General features: G+C 38.3%; 1 protein-coding gene across 5 annotated transcripts in view; it reads right to left on the reverse strand.

Moving 5' to 3' along the window:
* Positions 1-19,196, reverse strand: part of TDRD1 (tudor domain containing 1) — a 53,681-nt gene that overhangs the window by 14,129 nt on the left and 20,356 nt on the right. For all 5 annotated transcript variants that reach the window (XM_057737477.1, XM_057737476.1, XM_057737479.1 and 2 more), the window contains 13 exons: positions 14,398-14,542; positions 12,064-12,169; positions 11,509-11,572; positions 10,911-11,015; positions 10,508-10,690; positions 9,844-9,987; positions 8,713-8,884; positions 7,553-7,639; positions 5,809-5,976; positions 5,582-5,689; positions 4,584-4,754; positions 2,554-2,796; positions 2,057-2,194 (listed from right to left, as the gene is read on the reverse strand). In XM_057737477.1, the coding sequence (XP_057593460.1) occupies positions 2,057-2,194; positions 2,554-2,796; positions 4,584-4,754; positions 5,582-5,689; positions 5,809-5,976; positions 7,553-7,639; positions 8,713-8,884; positions 9,844-9,987; positions 10,508-10,690; positions 10,911-11,015; positions 11,509-11,572; positions 12,064-12,169; positions 14,398-14,542 (1,834 nt within the window). The remainder of the gene's footprint in view (positions 1-2,056; positions 2,195-2,553; positions 2,797-4,583; positions 4,755-5,581; positions 5,690-5,808; positions 5,977-7,552; positions 7,640-8,712; positions 8,885-9,843; positions 9,988-10,507; positions 10,691-10,910; positions 11,016-11,508; positions 11,573-12,063; positions 12,170-14,397; positions 14,543-19,196) is intronic.

Genomic DNA, 19,196 nt, shown 5'->3' on the forward strand with positions numbered 1-19,196 from the left:
ACTTTCACACACTGACAGTGGAAATCAGCCTGGCCGCTCCCTTGAGGGCACTCTCTCAAGAGCACAAGCACACATACCCTTTGACTTGATAACTATTGTACAATTTTAGGAATCTGTTCTAAGGATATACACGTAGAATAAAATCACAGATTACACAAGAACTGTTTTTAGTAATAAATGCTTATACACAATGAATCCTTCAGCTATCCATACCTAGGTTAACTAAATTAGGATAAACCCACACAGTGGAATACCATGTCACCGTGAAAAAGAATGAGGACCAAACAGTGATGTGGTACCCTGCAACGGATCCTGGAATAGAAAAAGGACATTACCAGAAATGCAAAAGGACATCTAGTGAAACCCAAATAAAGTCTGGAGGTTAGTTCATAGAAATTTACCAATGTTGGTCTCTTAGTTGTAACAAATGTTAACATCTTACATAATTGTGGCACTATAGAGGAAACTAGGTAAGGGGTATACAGGAACTCCCTGTGCTATCTTGGCAATTTTTCTGTAATTTCTAATATTATTTCAATATTAAAAGTGTATTTAAAAAAGAATGGAGGAAGCACTATGTGAACTGATATCCAAGATACAGTGTTAGGAAAAAGAAAAGTGCAAATATTACTTGAAGTATTTCACCATTTATGTCAACATAAAAAGGAATACGTTCATTTATATAAGCATATGAATAGAGTACTTTCGGAAAGGCATTAAGAACACTGAGAAAAGGAACTGCAAGGATATTTAGAAATCTGAGAAGAGGAACTGGGAAACTTACTTTCCATTATATTCTCTTTTGTAACTTTAAAATTTGTACCACATGCTTGTACAATCACTTATGAAAATAAAAACAGAACTTAAATATTTTAAAATAGTAGCCTATCTACCAGATAATTCTGAATGAAGGCATGACAAATCTCACAAATTGGGAGCCAGGCAGGAACTTAGCTATCTAGTTTAAGGTCCTACTTTGACAGAGAGAAAACTCCAAATTTAGAGAGGTTAAAATCAGTGATGCTCACCAGAATGGATCAAGGGAAAAATATGGAAAATACGAAGTGTTTGTGAAGATGTGGAGCAACTATAACTTTCAAACCAACAACTGTCATGATCACTTTGGAAACGTTTTGGCATTCATTGATCAGAGCTGAAAATACACATACGTACACTTTAAGATTTGGCTAGTAATTTCATTCCTAGGTACATTTTCAATGGAAATGCATGTACAGGTGTGCTAAATTTGTACGAGAATGTTCATACCAACATTTTATAGCTCGGAACTAGAAATAACCCAGATGTCCAACAGTAGAAAGGAACAGTAAATTGCAGTACATTCATACACTGGATCACTATGCAGCAACAAAAAACAGGGTACAGCAGCCACATGTGAAAACGATGGACCAAACTCACAAACATGAAAAAAAGGCAACAAGGCACAGAGGAGTACATGTTGTATGATTCCATTCATATCAAGTTCAAAACTAATCTATGCTATGCTATTATTGGAAGGCACGAGCGCATTTACTTTTGAAAGAAAGAAGTGACAGTAATTGTAGGAGACACGAAGGAGACTTCTGGGTTACTGCTAATGCTTTACTTCTTGACCCAGATGTTGGTCATACAAGGTTCTGACTTTGTCATTATTTGTTACGCTGCACTCCTATTTGTGCATGTACCTACTGGGTTGGTCAAAAAGCTCGTTCGGGTTTTTCTGTAAGAGCATATGGCGAAACCCAAACGAACTTTTTGGCCAGCCCAATATACGTATGTCCATACTTCAACTAGATCAACAATTAAAATTTTTCAAAAATGAGTTTAAGAGACATTCTGTGAAATCTAAACTGGTTTAAATAGAGACTATTGAAAATAAAAATAATGGCTTTCAACGAAATACAAGGCAACCAAGTAAAACCAAATCTTTCTTGAAAGTACAAATATCCACTTGACCTTTATTGGAAAGAGAACAGTTTCACCACCCAATAACAAACTTAGCTTAGCTTATTATCTATGCCAATGCATTGTAAAAATAAATAAATAAGAGTCAACTTACCATCCTCTTTAAGCACATGGCAGTAAAATTCTCCAGGACTATACATCATACAGACCACAACATCTACTGTTTGATCAACAGCAAGTTCAACCCATGTCCACTCCAACAGACTGACTTTTGCTTCTACACCCAAGGGAACTGTGAAAATAAATGAACGTTTTGCAAAACAAATGGCCAGAGTGGAGAGTGGGAGGCACGGTTGCTGAAGAATCAGCTTTTGAAGAACTGAATTTCCAATGACCTTCTTTGTGACTTTACAGCAAAGTTCATTAGTCTTAGAATTAACCACTACTACCTCACTGAATTTCAAATTTCAAATTCACATTTCTGATCAATCTTCAGCTGCCAGTGACCCAAACGCACTCTTTAGATGAATGCTTGATTTAAAAAGACAAAAGGAACTCAACATCAATTCTTTGCTGAAGTATGAGAACTCACACATTCACAAAGCCACCTGAACTCCAGCATGGACATTACCTGGTGGACAATTTACTTACCAGTGGCTTCTTTCACGTCACCGGGTTTATCTGTCACTACTCCCTTGTCCCCCACGGCAAAGCCTGCGTTGATGAGCACTTCGGTGACACTGATGTGGGGCGTCACAGATCTATCGATAAGTTCCACCAGGGAACTGTTTTCCAACTTGTCCACCACTTTCACAGTGATCATTTTGTTCTGTACAATCTTTTTCATCAGACAAATAGCTTCTGGAGTCCAAATTCCTAATGATGGCTTCACTCCTAACAAAGAATTTTTAAAGGAATGTTAAAATATTTCTTATCACAAGCATTAGAAATTGAGCTAATTTCCACAAAGTTAAACTTAAGGACTCTATGACAAACACTGGAACCAGAAAGTCCCATCTGAGAAGGGTTTTCTAAACATGAAAATGAAGGCAAACTCACAAAGGAAAAGTCCGTAAAAAGCTTCTATATTTCTATGTAAACAAACCATCATAAATCCATTGATATGAAATGTCCAAGAGACAAATCTAGAAGACAGAAAGATTAGTGGCTGCCTGGGAAGCTAGGATTCACTATAAATGGGCACAAGAGATTTCAGGGGGTGATGGAAATGTTCCAGCGCTGGATTACGGGGATGGCTGTATAGCTCAGGAAATTTACTAAACATCATTGAATTGCATGCCTAAAACGCTTTTTTTTTTGGGGGGGGGGGGGCACACCACCTGCAGATTGCAGGATCGTAGTTCCCCAACCAGGGATCAAACCCAAGCCCTCGACAGTGAAAGAGCAGAGTCCTAACCACTGGACCACCAAGGAATTCCCTAAAATAGTGACTTTTATAATATATAAATTATATAAGATTAAGAATAATAATAAGATTAAGAAAATTATAAACAAAAGTATAAAACAATCCAGGAAGAAACATCGGTCACTAATACTGATGTGTGAAACATTTGTAGCATTTACTGAAAGGGTACTTACAAATCAACAAGCCCAAAGTTATGCCTAGTCATTCCATAAAATTAAGAGCCAAATAACTTATGAAAAAATACCCAGTCTCACTGGTAATGAAGCAAATTAAAAATGATTTAGCTTCAGCTTATCAAAATTGGCCAAGATGAAATAATACAGAAATATCTATTTGGTCCACCAGTGTGTGAAGGAATTGACTCTCTACTGCATTTCTGGCAAGTGTGTAAACCAGTTCTACCTTTTCTAGAGAACAATCATAATATGTATCACAAACATGGAAAGGAGCATACCCATTGACACCTCTATTCCCCCTAAGGCAGGATTTTGCAACATAACTATGTTTTGTAACCTATTCCAAGGAAATGATCTTTTTTAAAAATTAATTTTTAATTAAAGTATATTTGATTTAAAATACTGTATTAGTTTCAGGTGTACAACATAGTGATTCAGTATTTTTATAGATTATACTCCACTTACTTATTATAAAATATTGGCTACATTCTCCGTGCTGTACTATACATCCTTATAGCTTACTTATTTTATACACAGTAGTCTGTACCTCTTCCTAAGGAAATGATCTTGGATAGGTTGCAAAATGTAGTTAAAAGAACTGCTAGTAGCAAAAACTTGGAAACATCCTTCTGATAACTGGATACCAGTTAAATTATGGTACATTTGAAAGCTGTAGAAGCTCATCTTTTAAGTTGGGAAGAAGCTCCTGCTCCTAGTGGAACACATTACATATACAGTAATTTCTAAGAATATGATCGTTAATGTTCTTGTTTTAAACAGCAGTTTTCCCCCCCTAATTCATACAATTAACAGGCTTCTGTGATATGTATTGATAATGCAGGATCTATAAATAACAAAAAATACTCAATTTCATAAACACGGGTACATTCAATTTTATCTTATTACAGACAGCAAAATAGTTGCCTGTACTTCCTAATTCTATTAAGGATTGTTTTTGCACTAAGGTAAGTTATATCTAAACACATTCCTTGATCTACTCACTAGTTTAACTTCAACTCTAATGCTCGTACTTCAGGTTTCAGTATTTTAAGGATACGGAAACCATAAAAATTACCTACCTGCTAGCACACACTTTAGAGCTTGCATTGGCAATTCCAACAACTTTGGAGTTATGGGGCAAAGTCTTGTCAAACTAAGGATTTCAAAGTTTCCGTAGTCTACATATCCGACCAGTACAGATTCCTCAGAAGCATAAGCCAAAACAGAGGCACGGTACCACTGGGCATCCTCTAAAAACAGGAGAGATTCAATCTGAAACGATTTTCCAACATAGGTATAAACAAAAAATCTTCCTCCTCAATTTATATGGTCATCTGTAGATTCTATTTTCATGTAACATCAAGCTTTACTGAACTATGTGTGCTTATTCAACATTGCTACTTTTGCTTATCAGAAGCTTTCAACTCCTAAAACGTCACCTTTATTCATCCCTTACTAGGCGACTCATGCTGTATGCTGTCATTATTTATTTACATGCTTTGTCCCCCAGTAGACAATTAATGTCCTGGTCATGTGAGTGAATCCATCAGATCTTAATCAATTTTAGAATATTTGGCAGGATAAGTCAACCAGACTCCACCAACCAAGCCACAGATTTACCAGAGGCCTACTTGTATCTTCCCTCCTGTGAGGCCACTGGACCTCCCTCCAGCAGAGAACCGAACTCAGTCATCACAGGGTCATCATCTGTGCAGCTACAGAGGCTGGGCCACAACAGCTACGTGCCTCCTGACACTCTTGCTGTTCCAAAGAAAACTGGCTAAGACATGACCCTGGGAGGTTCCACATTCCCACACTGATATAAACAAATATCTGTATCAGTCTCCAAAACTAAAGAGCTGATAATATAAAAAATTCCGTTACCACCACACCCCCAACATTTACAAGTCCCCCTCCTCCCTTACACACTTTGATTCAGTGTAATTGGATATATTTTAAAACATAATTGGTGCACTACTCAAACTTCAAATGCTGCCATCCAATGCAAACTGAAGATTGTTTCATTTCTTCGTACTTAATTGTAAGGAAAAATTCAATAATACTCTCTTTTCCTTACCAGAGAACTGAGCACAGCAGATATCACCAATGGTTGGATAAAAATTGGAGCGTGGAGACACCTGACTGCAGTACTCGCTAAGCAATGCCTGAAGTTCAGCAAGCTTACCTGTAGATACAGATCACATCTTAAACTAAAGAAATACAAGTCTACACAATACCTGCATATTTGCATGCTGAGTCTCTGGATGTATGTTATATTGATAGCACAAATCAAGGTATACTTACGCCCACTTTGTAGCTGCTGACAAAAGAAGTCTTCTGGACTCTGAATGTGGGCAACCACACCACAAAACTCATCACCTACATTCAAAGTCAACACTTTGGGGATTAGGTCACTTCTGTCTACAACAATTTTGTTTTCAGCTGTGATTTTCCCGACATCTTCAGGATCACCTTATTAGAAAACAGAAACATAAGCCATTTTGGTTTCATTAATCCAGTTTTCCAGGTTTTCATGCCTAAACTGTGCTCTTTCACCCCTCTAGGCCTTAATACATGCTGGTCTCCTTTCCCAGAACATACTCCCAAATCTCCCAACAATTTGAGCACTTCCCGCTCAGTATGACGTCACTGTGAAAGATTCCCTCCTAATCTGGGTCAGGTGCCCTTCCCAGGGCCCCCACTGCACTCTGCCCTTCTGCTACCGTTTCATAATCTCTCCTCTGTGTCTGTACTGCCCACAGAATACGCTCCCTGAAGGCACGTCCACAGTGCCTTAGTGAAACAGATACTGCTGGGGGGACTTTGTTCCTTTCACTGGACCCATTTGCAGCATTTGTTATTGCTGATGACTCCTACCCAGAACATTTACTCTTCTGTTATTCTGGCAACATTTTCCCCATTCTCTTTCCACCTCTCCCATCGCAGCTTCTCCCTTGGTATTGTAAGCTCAGGTTCATCTCCCTCACTTTACACTCTCCCTAAGACACCACCATCATTTACAGTTTCAACCATGATTACTTTTAGACCAGTTATAAGTATTGAGTTTTCTCCTCCAGATGGCAAAATACTACTGAGAACTCTTCAGCAGAGCTGTCACACCAAGATTTATGTTTCAGGGATTTCATATAGGCAGTATTGTAAGAATGCGGGAGACAAGATAAACTGGAAGGTTGCTGCAATTACCCATGAATGAGGATTCCTGAAGCAGAAAAATGGTAGGGGAAAAAAAAAAGATTTCTAAAAAAGAGAGGAAAGAAAGAAATATACAAATGCTATTTAGGAAGAAGAACCAATAAAGACCTGGCAACCAATGAGATAGGATAAGAGATGAGAGCTGAGGGATAAGGTAGATTTTAAGGAGGACTAAAGTTTGTTTATGGGACAGGATGTGTCCAATCATAGTACCATTAATCTGGCAATCACCTCTGAATGAATGAGAAAGAGAAAATGAAGTATGTCTACATCTAAAGTAATTGCTAAAAGAGCAAAGTAAAGGAGAAAGCAGACTACAAACAAACAAACAAAAAAAAACAACACAAGACTAGGCAAAGGGAAAATAAAGTGCTGATATCAAAACTTCTTGGTTTTATTGTTAGACCAAATGAAAGCTACACAAATAAGTAAAAAATTTAAGAAGAAATACCATCCTACCAGAACAGAGTGATACAGCCCTATTTATTGTTGCTAGAATACAAAGAAAGGAGGAAAAACAACTCAAACTATGGAAATGTTAGCTAAAAATCCCTCAACCCAAAGTGTTGTGATATTTAGTATTTCATAATCTCTGATAATTATCTAGTAAAGGATTAATCGGTAAGAGGGGGAAGGAAAACAAGTAGGGAAGACTGATTGGAAATAGCATACTACTAAATTTAAAAGCATCACCTTTCTTATATAAAGTTTACAGAATGGCTATCATTTCCATTAAATCTGACAGTGTGATAGTTGCACCATTTTCGTTTAGTAGAGAATATATTCTTCAATAACTAAAATCACTATACTGTTCAATATTAATCTGTATACTCACTTGAATCTGCACTTTGCTTCTTAGAATTTTGTTCCTTGGGTTTCAAGCCATATCCCATTTCTATGAGTATATGGTCTAAGAATTTTCCTAAAAGTGGTTAAGAAAACATATGTCCACTGAGATATTATACCAAGTATTAGAGGAAAAGAATAAATACAAAACAAATGAGTCAATCACATGATTCAGAGATTATAGCTATTAGCATGCTGGCATATTTCTTACTAGTTCAGTTTCTATGTGCAAAATAGTTTATTAATGTTCAGCGTTAAAAATTGAGGCAAAAGCCCAATCATCGCTTAACAAAAAATTCAATAAGAATATTTCACTTAAAAATTATGAATAACATGAAAGATTTAGTTACCACCTCACACGCTTAGAATGACCACCATTCTAAGACATAAGACTACTTCATCTCAGATATAAATTATGGCTGAAACAAGTGTTAGCCAGCAGCCACATAAACTTCAAGTTCCCTGAAATAGGATCCAAAACCCCAAGTCATAACATGGAATATACACAGCAAAGAAACAAAACACAGAGATTTTATACTGAATTTCACAACAGGATTAGCTCAATTTTCTACCAAGTAACCACCAACGATGGGTCTCAAACAGCAGAAAAGTACTAATAACCTTGGAAACCAAGAGGCAGTTATAAGCACACTGTAGGAAGTCACTTTTTAAATATATACAAAGCCATAAGGAAGAACAGGATTCCAAACTGCTTCCATTTCCACAACTTAAATACTATGTGCTTATGGGATTAATGCTAACCAAATGCAATTCTGTGAAGGCTGTTCAAAGAAAAAGCACTGATGGTTAAGGATGGACAAATTCACAGGGAAATTCCTAAATTTTCCCAGTAAATGAGTAGAAATCAGGGATATTATAACAGTTGTATTAAAAAAGATAATACAGTTTCCCCATACTAAGTCTAGACCTAGCCTTTTAATGTACCCAATTCTATAAACTTGTGCCTTGTCTTTGACAAACTGCCAACAGCAAGAGCAGAGCCAAGGCCATATTTCCTGTCACATTCTGAATGACTTCAGAGTGGGGCTTACTTAGTCTCATTTCATGTTTCTATTTCTTTTCTGAGTAACAGTGAGCACTAAATAACATATTAAGTACTCCATTTAAAAAGAAAGATTCAGATCTTACCTGAACTTGTCAGCATAATATCCACAGCAAAGGAAACCACTTCCTCTTTTAAGATGTCCACAATCTTTATAGAGCAGTACTGCTCCATTAACAGTGATTTAATAGTTTTGATACAATCATTGCTCCAATTCCCCTCTGCTGGGATAATATTGGCCACAAAGCATTTTATGGCCTGAAAGATTTTACACAAGTTACTAAAAAACAGTATTTGAAAGTGACTTTTTTCTGATTAATTATGCAAAGAGTTTTTTAAAGACAATGTATTTCATGCTGAAAATTTATCAGAAATCTTTAAGTACTAACCCAATAAACAATTTATTTTATTTTTTTTCTGAGAAACAATTTTATGAATAATTCTTTATCTCTTGATATTCTATCCACAATGCTTTTCCTTTTGGGACTTGAAGTTTGAGAAATTCCTGAAAGGATGGTTATTATCCCTCAATTAACATAAATTCAAGTTGCTTCCAAATCATGTAATAAATGTAGAAATGATGGTTTTTAAAGAGCAGGTTGATAAGATGTCCCTAAAAATGCTAAGTTTCTCACCTGAGGCAGTACTTAACTAAGTTATGCCTAATAAAATGGAGCCAAGAAAGTCCATGATTGTTTCTCTACATAGCAGAAGATATAGGGACTTCCCTGGTGGCACAGTGATTAAGAATCCACCTGCCAATGCAGGGGACATGGGTTCAATTCCTGGTCCAGGAAGATCCCACATGCCATGGAGCAACTTAGCCCGTGTACCACAACTACTGAGCCTGTGCCCTAGGGCCTGCGAGCCACAACTATTTAGCCTGTGTGCCACAATTACTGAAGCCCATGCACCTAGAGCCAGTGCTCTGCAACAAGAGAAGCCACCGCAATGAGAAGCCCGCACACCACACTGCAACCAAGAGTAGCCCTTGCTCACCGCAACTAGAGAAAGCCCATGTGCAGCAAAGAAGACCCCATGCAGCCATAAATAAATAAATAAATAAATAAATTTATATATGTAAAAAGAAGATACACCAATAGGTCCTTTTTCTTAATAACCAAGGTAACAGAGCATGTGAATACTGTGTCCATCAAAATATTAAAAACAGCTCCTTTGGGACACTAATAGGAATTCAAAAAGTAAAAGAGACTTACACAGGGAGGAACCAAGTCAATTTTTCTGTTTAGTTGGTGAATTCTATTTACAGGAATTATTTCCTCATTTCCATAATCAATATATAAGACTTGTGCCTTCTTCTGCAGCACATCAACGTCCTGTATTATTACTCTGTTCCAGGTCTGTAAGTGAAATATAATGGCATTCTGCATCAAAACATTTCACAATCTTAGATTTAAAACTCTCAACCAATCTACAGAACATGCAAAGGAAAGGTTACTGTTCTGTTCTGAGATACTCCAGTAGCAAGTTAACTTAACTTCCTAAGAATGTGGCTCAGATATCCCCAAATTCGTCCATTTTAGATGCTTTAATATACAGAACTCCCAGGCTATTTTATTTTAGCCCAGCAGACTCTGTGACACACTAATGCCTCAGCTACACAAATAAACACAAGCTCTAGGACTAGCAATCACTCTGTACCCAGCAACTGAGGAGCCTCCTGGCAGAGCTGGGGAGGCCTCAGGCAGAGAGGAAGCAAGCAAGCAGACCTGGACTCCTGACTGAGGAAGAGAAAACAGCAGTATGATCAGAGTCTCATCTCAAGCCATCTAATGCATCATTAAAAGCTCTGGTATCAAGCTGATAGGACCAAAGTAAATTAAAACATCTTATTAAATAATTCAATTCATTAGGGCTTACCTGATCAACAGTGTACTTGGTAACACAAACTTCCCCCTTCACAGGAATATAATCTTCTTCATGTGCCTTATTTGCATATGTCTCCTTTAAGCTTGCAGAGAGTTGGTTCATGTATTCTAAAACTTCTGAAGAATATAACTGCACATAAAAGTCACCTGGATGTTTGAATTCAGTAACCGTACCCTTTCAAAGACAAAAAAGTTGTGATAATTCGCTGAGAACACAGCAAATGTTAATTTCATAAAGCTTTATAACAAGATATAAAAAGTGCTGTAGACAGTTTTTGCAATTTTTATCAATTTCAGTTGTATTTTGGAGCCATCTTATAAACTCTAATACAGGAAACAAGGAAATAAAAATCTATAGTTCTCTGGATCTCTGTCTATGGAAATTAAACAAATACCTTTACGTCCATGGTCTTCCTGAGTTGTAGGCTTCTCAAATCAGAAAACATTATTTTATCAGCACAAATGGCTATTTCTTTAGCAACTCCAAGAGGACAGTCACCCTGGTTTGAAAAAACACATAGGTAATTTACTTACTAGCACATGTTTAAATGATACCATGGCCACGATTCTGCTTGAACTGAGGTCAAAACAGCCTGACTCTCAGGTTTGAATCCGAGTGTAGAAAAATAACATATGTCTTCAAGAGTCACTAAAATGTACTGTCCACAGGCAGTATGCACAGCACTGGGATCACCCAAGAATCAGGCCATGATGGTGATGACAATGCTGAGTTTATTTAAAGAAAAGGGAGGGGGGCTAGTATTTTAAGTTTTCACTTAACATTTTTACAGGAGTGGATTTTTTTTTTTTGAAAGTAGAAGCTACGGCCAGCTAGAGAAGGCTAAAGTTTATCTATTCAATAGGAATAAACAAACACTGGTGAAATGGAGAAATAAGTCATAAATATTTTATTTTAGCTTAAGTTCTATTTCAAAATAAAGGGAGTCATTAAAAATTTGCTCTAAAGGTAAAGAAAGAGTAAGTATATCATACCTCTTTTTTCACTTCTGTGTTCTTTGTTTCAAAAGCTGATTTATTATCTTCAAGTTTGCGGAAACTGAAATATATCAACCAATTATAGTCTTTACAGCACAGAACCAATTAATAGGGGCCACAATTAGGTTAAATTCTCAACAAAATCCAGAAAGAGCAAAACAGCTTCTTCCAGAGAGAATCACAGTAGTAACAAAGTAAGACAACCCCATGCTAGCTACGCAAGGGTCTGCCCTTTGCACAGGTATGCTTCTTCCAACAGCCACCTAATGAAAGGGAGAGAGCCACAATCCCCAGGCCTCAGTCTCCCTATCTTCAAAATGGAGATAATCCCTATGTTACCTAAAACAGAGTTTTGAGGATCAAAAATTTTAGAGCTATTCACTTCAGATCTGTACACTTTACATAATATTTCAATAAAAAAGTAAAAAGCAGCAACTTTTACATAGTTATGTCCTGCTTACTTGATTTGATCCTTATACTACCAAAAAAAAAAAAACCCCCAAAACCTGTATTTTAAAATATTCTCTAATGAATTTTTAAAATCACACTTACTTTTGCTGAACAGGTTTGCACACGATGCTGTGGGCTGCCCAGTCCCTTCTCTGGCATGAGACGGAGCAGTAGTATGTCTGCTTGCACTGTGAGCACCTCAGCGACCCTACAGAACACAGCCCATCACACCACCAATGTTTCACCGCAAATATTTGTTGCCAAGAGCAAGACAGCTTCAAAGACCAGACATATCAAATGCCACTGTATTAATCATATCAAGGAGATTATGTGAAGAGGATTATGCTGTTTATGAGTATGTGTTAAGACTGAATTTATAGGGACTTCCCTGGTGGTCCAGTGGTAAAAGAATCCATCTTGCAATGCAGGGGACGCGGTTTGATCCCTGGTTGGGGAACTAAGATCCCACGTGACACGGGGCAACTAAGTCCACATGCCACAACTAGAGAGCCCATGTGCTGCACACTACAGAGCTCATACACTCTGGAGTCCACGTGCCACAACTAGAGAGAAAAAAACCTGCAGCACACAACTAGAGAGATGCCTATGTACTGCAACAAAGAGCCTGCGTGCCACAACAAAGATCCCACATGCTGCAACTAAGACCTGATGCAGCCAAAAAAAAATAAATAATAAAATATATACATATTTTAAAAGACTGAATTTATAACGCTCCCTTGAACTGCAGAGAAAGGAGAGTGCCAAGATGAAAAAGAGAAGGAAGACATGGGACAGGCTGGGACCTGGGACCCTTTGCTGCAGTGCTGCAATGCTTACACCTGGACACACCTCTCCCTGAGCAACAAAATACAAAGAAACTACATAGGACTAAAAGTAACTGTGGTTACTTTTAAAAGCACATGTGGTTGCCGCAAATACTGTATAAAAGATACAAAGAGACCAAAAAAACCTAACTGCCACTTTTGATGAGCCAGGAGCAAAAGCAGGGTACTGCGCATGCCCCCTGCACATGCCACCACCACAGGGGTGGCCACCTGAGCCACCCCTCCACCTGACCCTGGACACACCCCTACTCTCACCCCATATAAGGGGATCAAGCTCGCCTTGACCGCCGTCCCCCCCCCCCCCGCCCCACCACAGGACAGACTGGAAACAACTGACTTTCCTAAAGCAGACCCCAGAACAGGTTATAAAAGGAACAATCAAAGGGAACAGAAAATCTGCGGTGGTGAAAACAGACCGTGTGCAAGCACAGTCTGACGAGGTTCACTTCGTGCTGTTTAAAAAGCATAAAACAAAAACCGACCAGGAAAATCACACCTAGAAAAACCCAGGAAGTTTTTGAAATGAAGTTTAAAAAAAAAATCCAATCAGTATCCAGGCAGAGTAAAACAAGTTCTCTAAAATAAACAAAACAAAAAACATATAAAGAAACAATAACAAAACCAGGCTGGCCTCGAGTGCCTCCACTCTAAAAGAAAGAGGAAAAAAAAAGAACTAAATATCCAAACAGCCAGAAAGGACAGGAAAACTGCTCAAGATCAGTGATCATGAGGGACATGCAAATTAAAGCCACAGAGAGATAGCATTACCCACCCATGAGAAGGGCTAAAAGTACAAGGACTGAAAACACTAAGTGTTAAGGAAGATGTGGAGCAACCAGAACTCACCCCCAGTGGGAATACAAAATGGGACAACTGCCTTGGAAAATGGCTTGGCTTTTTCCCATGAAGTTAAGCATAAACTGACTCAGCAATCCTACCCCTAGGTTTGTACCTAAAAGAAATGAGAACATATATCCACACAAAGATTTATACAAAAATGTGCAGAGAGCTCGACTCATAATAGCCAAAAGCTGGAGACAAGCAAAATGTTCAACAGAACAGACAGACACATGATATCACACAATGAAATGCTACTCAGCAACGAACAAAATGATTAATATACATGCAACAACATGGATTAAACTCAGAAATATTTTCAAAACAGGAAAAGCTTCACACAAGAAGAGTCCATACTGTATGACTCCATTTACAAGAAATTCTGTAACTGGTAAAATTAACTTATGGTGAAACAACAGTGGTTGCCTCTGGGGGATACAGTGACGGGGAAGGGACATGAGGGAACTTTCTGAGAAGATGGAGATACTCCTCATCTTGATAGAGCTGTGAGTTTGTGCGTTTCAATGCAAGTATGTTTCATCTCAAAGTATAAAAAATTATCAAGTAAAGAAGCAGTCAGGGTGGGAAGATATCAATGAACAAGAGTGGCAGGATGCTGGCAGCTGTTGAGCTGAGAAATGGGTATATGCTGTATATATACTTTTCTGTTTATATTTAATGTTTTACATAATACAAATATTCTTCAAATGTGTAAAGGAATAATCCAGCAGGCATTTGAGAGCAACATGCTTACCAAACAGGCCACAGAGATGGCAAGTTGTCGACCGAAGAGGAGGTCCTAAGGAGCTGAAGAGTGCTGGGTTATTTATGGACAAGGAGTTCTCAACCAACCTGTGCACTTTTTTTGACTTTGCAGGAGACACATTATTTCTAGGCTTCTATTAAGAAAAGAGAACAGCAATATTGAAACTGGGTAATAATGTTTTGTTTTGTTTTGTTTGTTAAGTATTAGATTTGGGATTTCCTCTTCTGAGAAGATAAAGCAGATGGACTTTTCCTCACTCCTACCATTAAGTACAACAAAAAACCTTGGACTTACACGTAAAACAAACATATGGAGACTCTGAAGGAAGGCAGCAGACAGGCTAGGAACCTTGGGACCCAGAGAAAGACACAGCGATGAGTCCCCAGAGCTTTTGTTCTGCCTCACATATCCCAGATGGGGTGCTGAAAGCTCAAAGGCATACATAATAAAAGCCCCAACAACAAGCCTGCTTACTCTCTCTCTAGCCAAAAGACCAGGAAAGGGGCAGCCCAGCGACACAGAAAGCCTTTATCAGTAACTGTTCTACTCCAATCACTGCGGAAAAAAACTGTGGCCCCATCCCACCAGCAACGTTAGACTGGGGAGCCTAGACCTCTGCCTTCACAAGGCTCTAGTGAGGTGCCCCTCCCTCCCACCTGGGTAGTACCAGAGAAGGCCAACAGAGTAGGCAGCCAGCACTTCATCCCTGTGGGGCCTCCCTGTGGAGACCTGGCAGTAACGAGTGTCCCCCTTGCCCCCCTACTACCACCACCACTGGAGTGGTGTTAAGAGGAAACCTAGCAGACAGGCAGGATTTTCCATCACCATTCAATAGTAATTTTTCCATCACCATTCAATAGTAAATGAGTGGAGTATCTCCAAACCCTCCCACCTCCAATCCTCCCTCCACCCCATGTAAGTAGAGAGGATGCTGGGGGGGACGGGGTGGGGAGCAATAAGAAGCTAGGAAGCTGAACTCCCACCCTTGTCCAGCCAAGCACATCCTGGGTCATAAAACAAACCGCGACCAATTTAAAAGAATTTAAATCATACAGACGGTGTTATTCAACCACAATGGTCTCACACTAGAAATCAGTAATAGAAAAAGAACAGATAATCTCCAAACATTTGGAAACTACACAATACACTTCTAAATAACGCATCAGTCAAACAGGATGTCTCAAGGGAAATTTTTTAAAAACACACTGATCTAAAAGAAAATAAAAATACAACATATCAAAATCTGTGGGACACAAGGTATCACCAAGATAAAAATTTACAGCACTAAAGTCAGTACTAGAAAAGAGGAAAAGTTTCAGATTGATAATGTAAGTTCTCATCTCAAGAACCTAAACAATAAGAACAAAACATGTCCAAAGCAAGCAGAGGAAGGAAATGATAAAGATAAAAGCAGAAATCAATGAAATTAAAAATTAAAACTTGGAGGAAAAGTAATCAATGAAACAAAATCTGGCTCTCTGAAAAGATCACCAAAATTGATAAATCTCTAGCAAGACTAACAATGAGGAAAATGGAGAAGGCATAAATTACCAATATCAGGGATGAAATAAGGAATATATTACTGTAGACCATGAAGATATAAAAATAATAATGGAATGCTTCCAACAAATCTGTGCCTAGATTTTACAATGCAGGCAAAATGAATCAATTCCTGAAAAACCACAAACTATCACAATACAAAATAATTTGAATAGCCTTATAAATATTAAGGAAACTGAATCATAATTTTAAAACTCAAAAAAGAGAAAACTACAAGCCCATATGGTTTTTACTACTGGAGAATACTACCAAATACTTAAAGAAGAATTATTTAACAGCAACTCTATACAATCTCTATTCTAGAAGACTAGTATTACCTTGATACCCAAACTACACAAAGACAATCAAAAAGGGAAAAATCACAGACCAAGCTCTCTCTTGAAAATGGACATAAAAATCCTTATCAAAACAATGCCAGATATAAGTCAGCAATATATAAAAAATAATTATACACCATGACCAAGTGGGGTTTATTCTAGGGATGCAAGACTGGTTAAATTAAAAAAAAAATCAATGCAATCCACCAAACTAACAGGCTAAAGGGGAAAAAAAATCACAACAGTATCAATGGATGAAGAAAAAGCATTTTTAAAATTTCACTACCTATTCACGATAAAAAAAAAAAAACCTCTCAGAAAAGTAGCACTAGAGAAAACTTAACTTGATAAAGATCATCTACAAAAATTCTATAGCTAACATCATACTCAACAGTGAAAAGACTTGATGTTTTCCCCCTAAGTTTGGAAACAAAGATACCCACTGTCACCACTCTTAACATAATGCTAGAAGTTCTAGTCAACGCAATAAGGCAAGAAAAGAAAATTAAAAGCATATATTTAAAAAGAAAGAAAAAAAAACTGTCCTTTACTTGCAGGTGATATAATTGTCTATGAAAATTCCAAGCAGTCTACAAAAAAATTGCTAGAATAACTCCTGGAAGGTAACAGTATACAAGATAAATGTGAAATGAACCATATTTTTATATATTAGTAATGAATGTGAGGACACATGGAAATAAAATATATAACAGAATTTACAATCACTCAAAAAAAAAAGAAGACAGATTGTGTTCATTAGAAGAGTCAACACAGCAATGTCATCAAAAATTTTCAAATTGATATACAGGCTTAATGCAATTCCTATCAAAATTCCAGGAAGATCTTTTGTAGATACAAACAAGATTATTCTAAAATGTATATTGGAAAGGAAGGAAACTAAATTAAACGACTTTGAAAAAAGAAACAAAGTGGTAGGAATCACTGTACCCAATTTCAAGACTGACTATCACAGCTCCAGTACTGTGTGGTACTGATGGAGGGAAAGACCCATAGACCATTGGAAAAGAACAGAAAATCCAGAACAGACCAACACAAATTAGCCCAACTAATTTCCAACAACAATGCAAAACAATTCAGTGGAGGAAAGATAACATTTTCAACAAATGGTGCTGGAGCAAACGGACATCCCTAGCCAAAAAAAAATTAGCCTCAGCCTAATGCTCACAACTTAAAATTAACTCAAAATGGACCACAAATTTAAATATGAAACTATAACAGGGAAAAAACCCCAAAACTTTCTGCATTTAAAATAGGAAAGAGTTCTTAGACTTAACTCCAAAAGTATAATCCATAAAAGGAAAAACTGATCAGGACTTAGTTAAAATCCTTGTTAAGAGAATGAAAAGACAAGCTGGAAACTGGGAGAAAGTATCTGGAAATCATGTATTTCGACAAAGCTCTAGAATCTGGAATATATAAAGAATTTTAAAAACTCAGTAGTAAAAAAATAAACAATACAAATTAGAAAATGGACAAAAGACATGGAGAACATCTCACCAAACAAGATACACAGATGGCAAATAAGAACATGAGAAGATGTTTATCATTAGCCATTAGGGAAACAAATGAAAACCACAATGAGCTATCACTATACAAATAACAGGGAAACTAAAAATATTACCACCACCAAATGCTGGGGAGGCTGCTGGATGCAGAGAATCTGGATCACTCATACTTTCTTGAGGAGAATGTAAAATGGCAGAGCCACTTCAGAGAACACTTTAGCAGCTTCTTAAAAAACCAGATATGCAACTAATATGTGACCCAGAAATTGCACTACTGGGCGTTTATCCCAGAGCAAAAACAAAAAAACATGCTTACATAAAACCCTGCACATGAGAGGAAGGAAAGATGGCGGTGAAGTAGAGCGACATGGAATGCATCCCTCTCCCCTGATGCATTGGGAATGCACCAAAAGACACAATAATTCCAACAGAGAACCAACTGAACACCAGCAGACGACCTCGGACACAAGAAAGGACTGCAAGAATCCCGACATAACTGGTAGGGAGGCATTTACAATGGTTCAAAGAGGGTGAAGCGGCTGAGCTGTGGCAGACGGGAGGGAGTGAGAAACACAAGGAGGGTCCGCACCATGGCTCAACATTCCCAGACTGAGACGTCGATTCACAGCTGAACAGGGGTTCTGGGAGCATGAGCGTGGGAACTGGAGAACTGGTTCAGGGTGAGAAACTTTGTTGGCAGTGGGGAGATGGACCAAGAAGACAGGAGGGAAGAGGTCCTCAGGGAAAACTGCCTGCCCCAGAGAGCTGCAGGGCCATGGTGGCAGCTGGATGCTCCTGGCTCACAGGCGGGGGGGAGGACCTGCAGGCTTAGCCTCTCTCTCTCTCTGTGCCTGCAACGGACAGAGGAAGGACCCCTGTGGGCCAAGCTAAGGCACTCAGGGATAACAAAGGCCCCCTGGCAGGGCTGGCTTACAGCGCCTGTAGCCAAGAGTAAAAAGCCTGCAGAGAGGCCCAACCCTGAGACATTCTGTTTACACTTCAGCCACTGGCGTCCCACTGCAACAGGCACCTCTATGCCCAACTGAACCACCATGACCCAGACAGGGCACCACTGCTCACTCACTCCCAGGGGAAGGAGCCACTATTGTACCCTCTCTCTCCCCACACGCCAGTGCTTACAGACGAACAATAAAGGAAGCTCTGCTGATCACAGAATAATACAAAAAACCCAAGGCGGGTAGAAGCACACTTACAGCTGAGACTCCAAGGAAACAGAAATATTAGTATTAATTCTATTGAACTGGTCCATTCTGGGGTCAGTTCCAGTTCTTTTTTTTTGTTTGTTTGTATTAATTACGATCTTACTCCTAAGGAATCTACAAGTTATATAACATTTTTTATTCCATTTTTTATTCTATTTTTA

This window comes from Hippopotamus amphibius, chromosome 5, assembly GCF_030028045.1.
Source record: "Hippopotamus amphibius kiboko isolate mHipAmp2 chromosome 5, mHipAmp2.hap2, whole genome shotgun sequence".
Taxonomy (NCBI): domain Eukaryota; kingdom Metazoa; phylum Chordata; class Mammalia; order Artiodactyla; family Hippopotamidae; genus Hippopotamus; species Hippopotamus amphibius.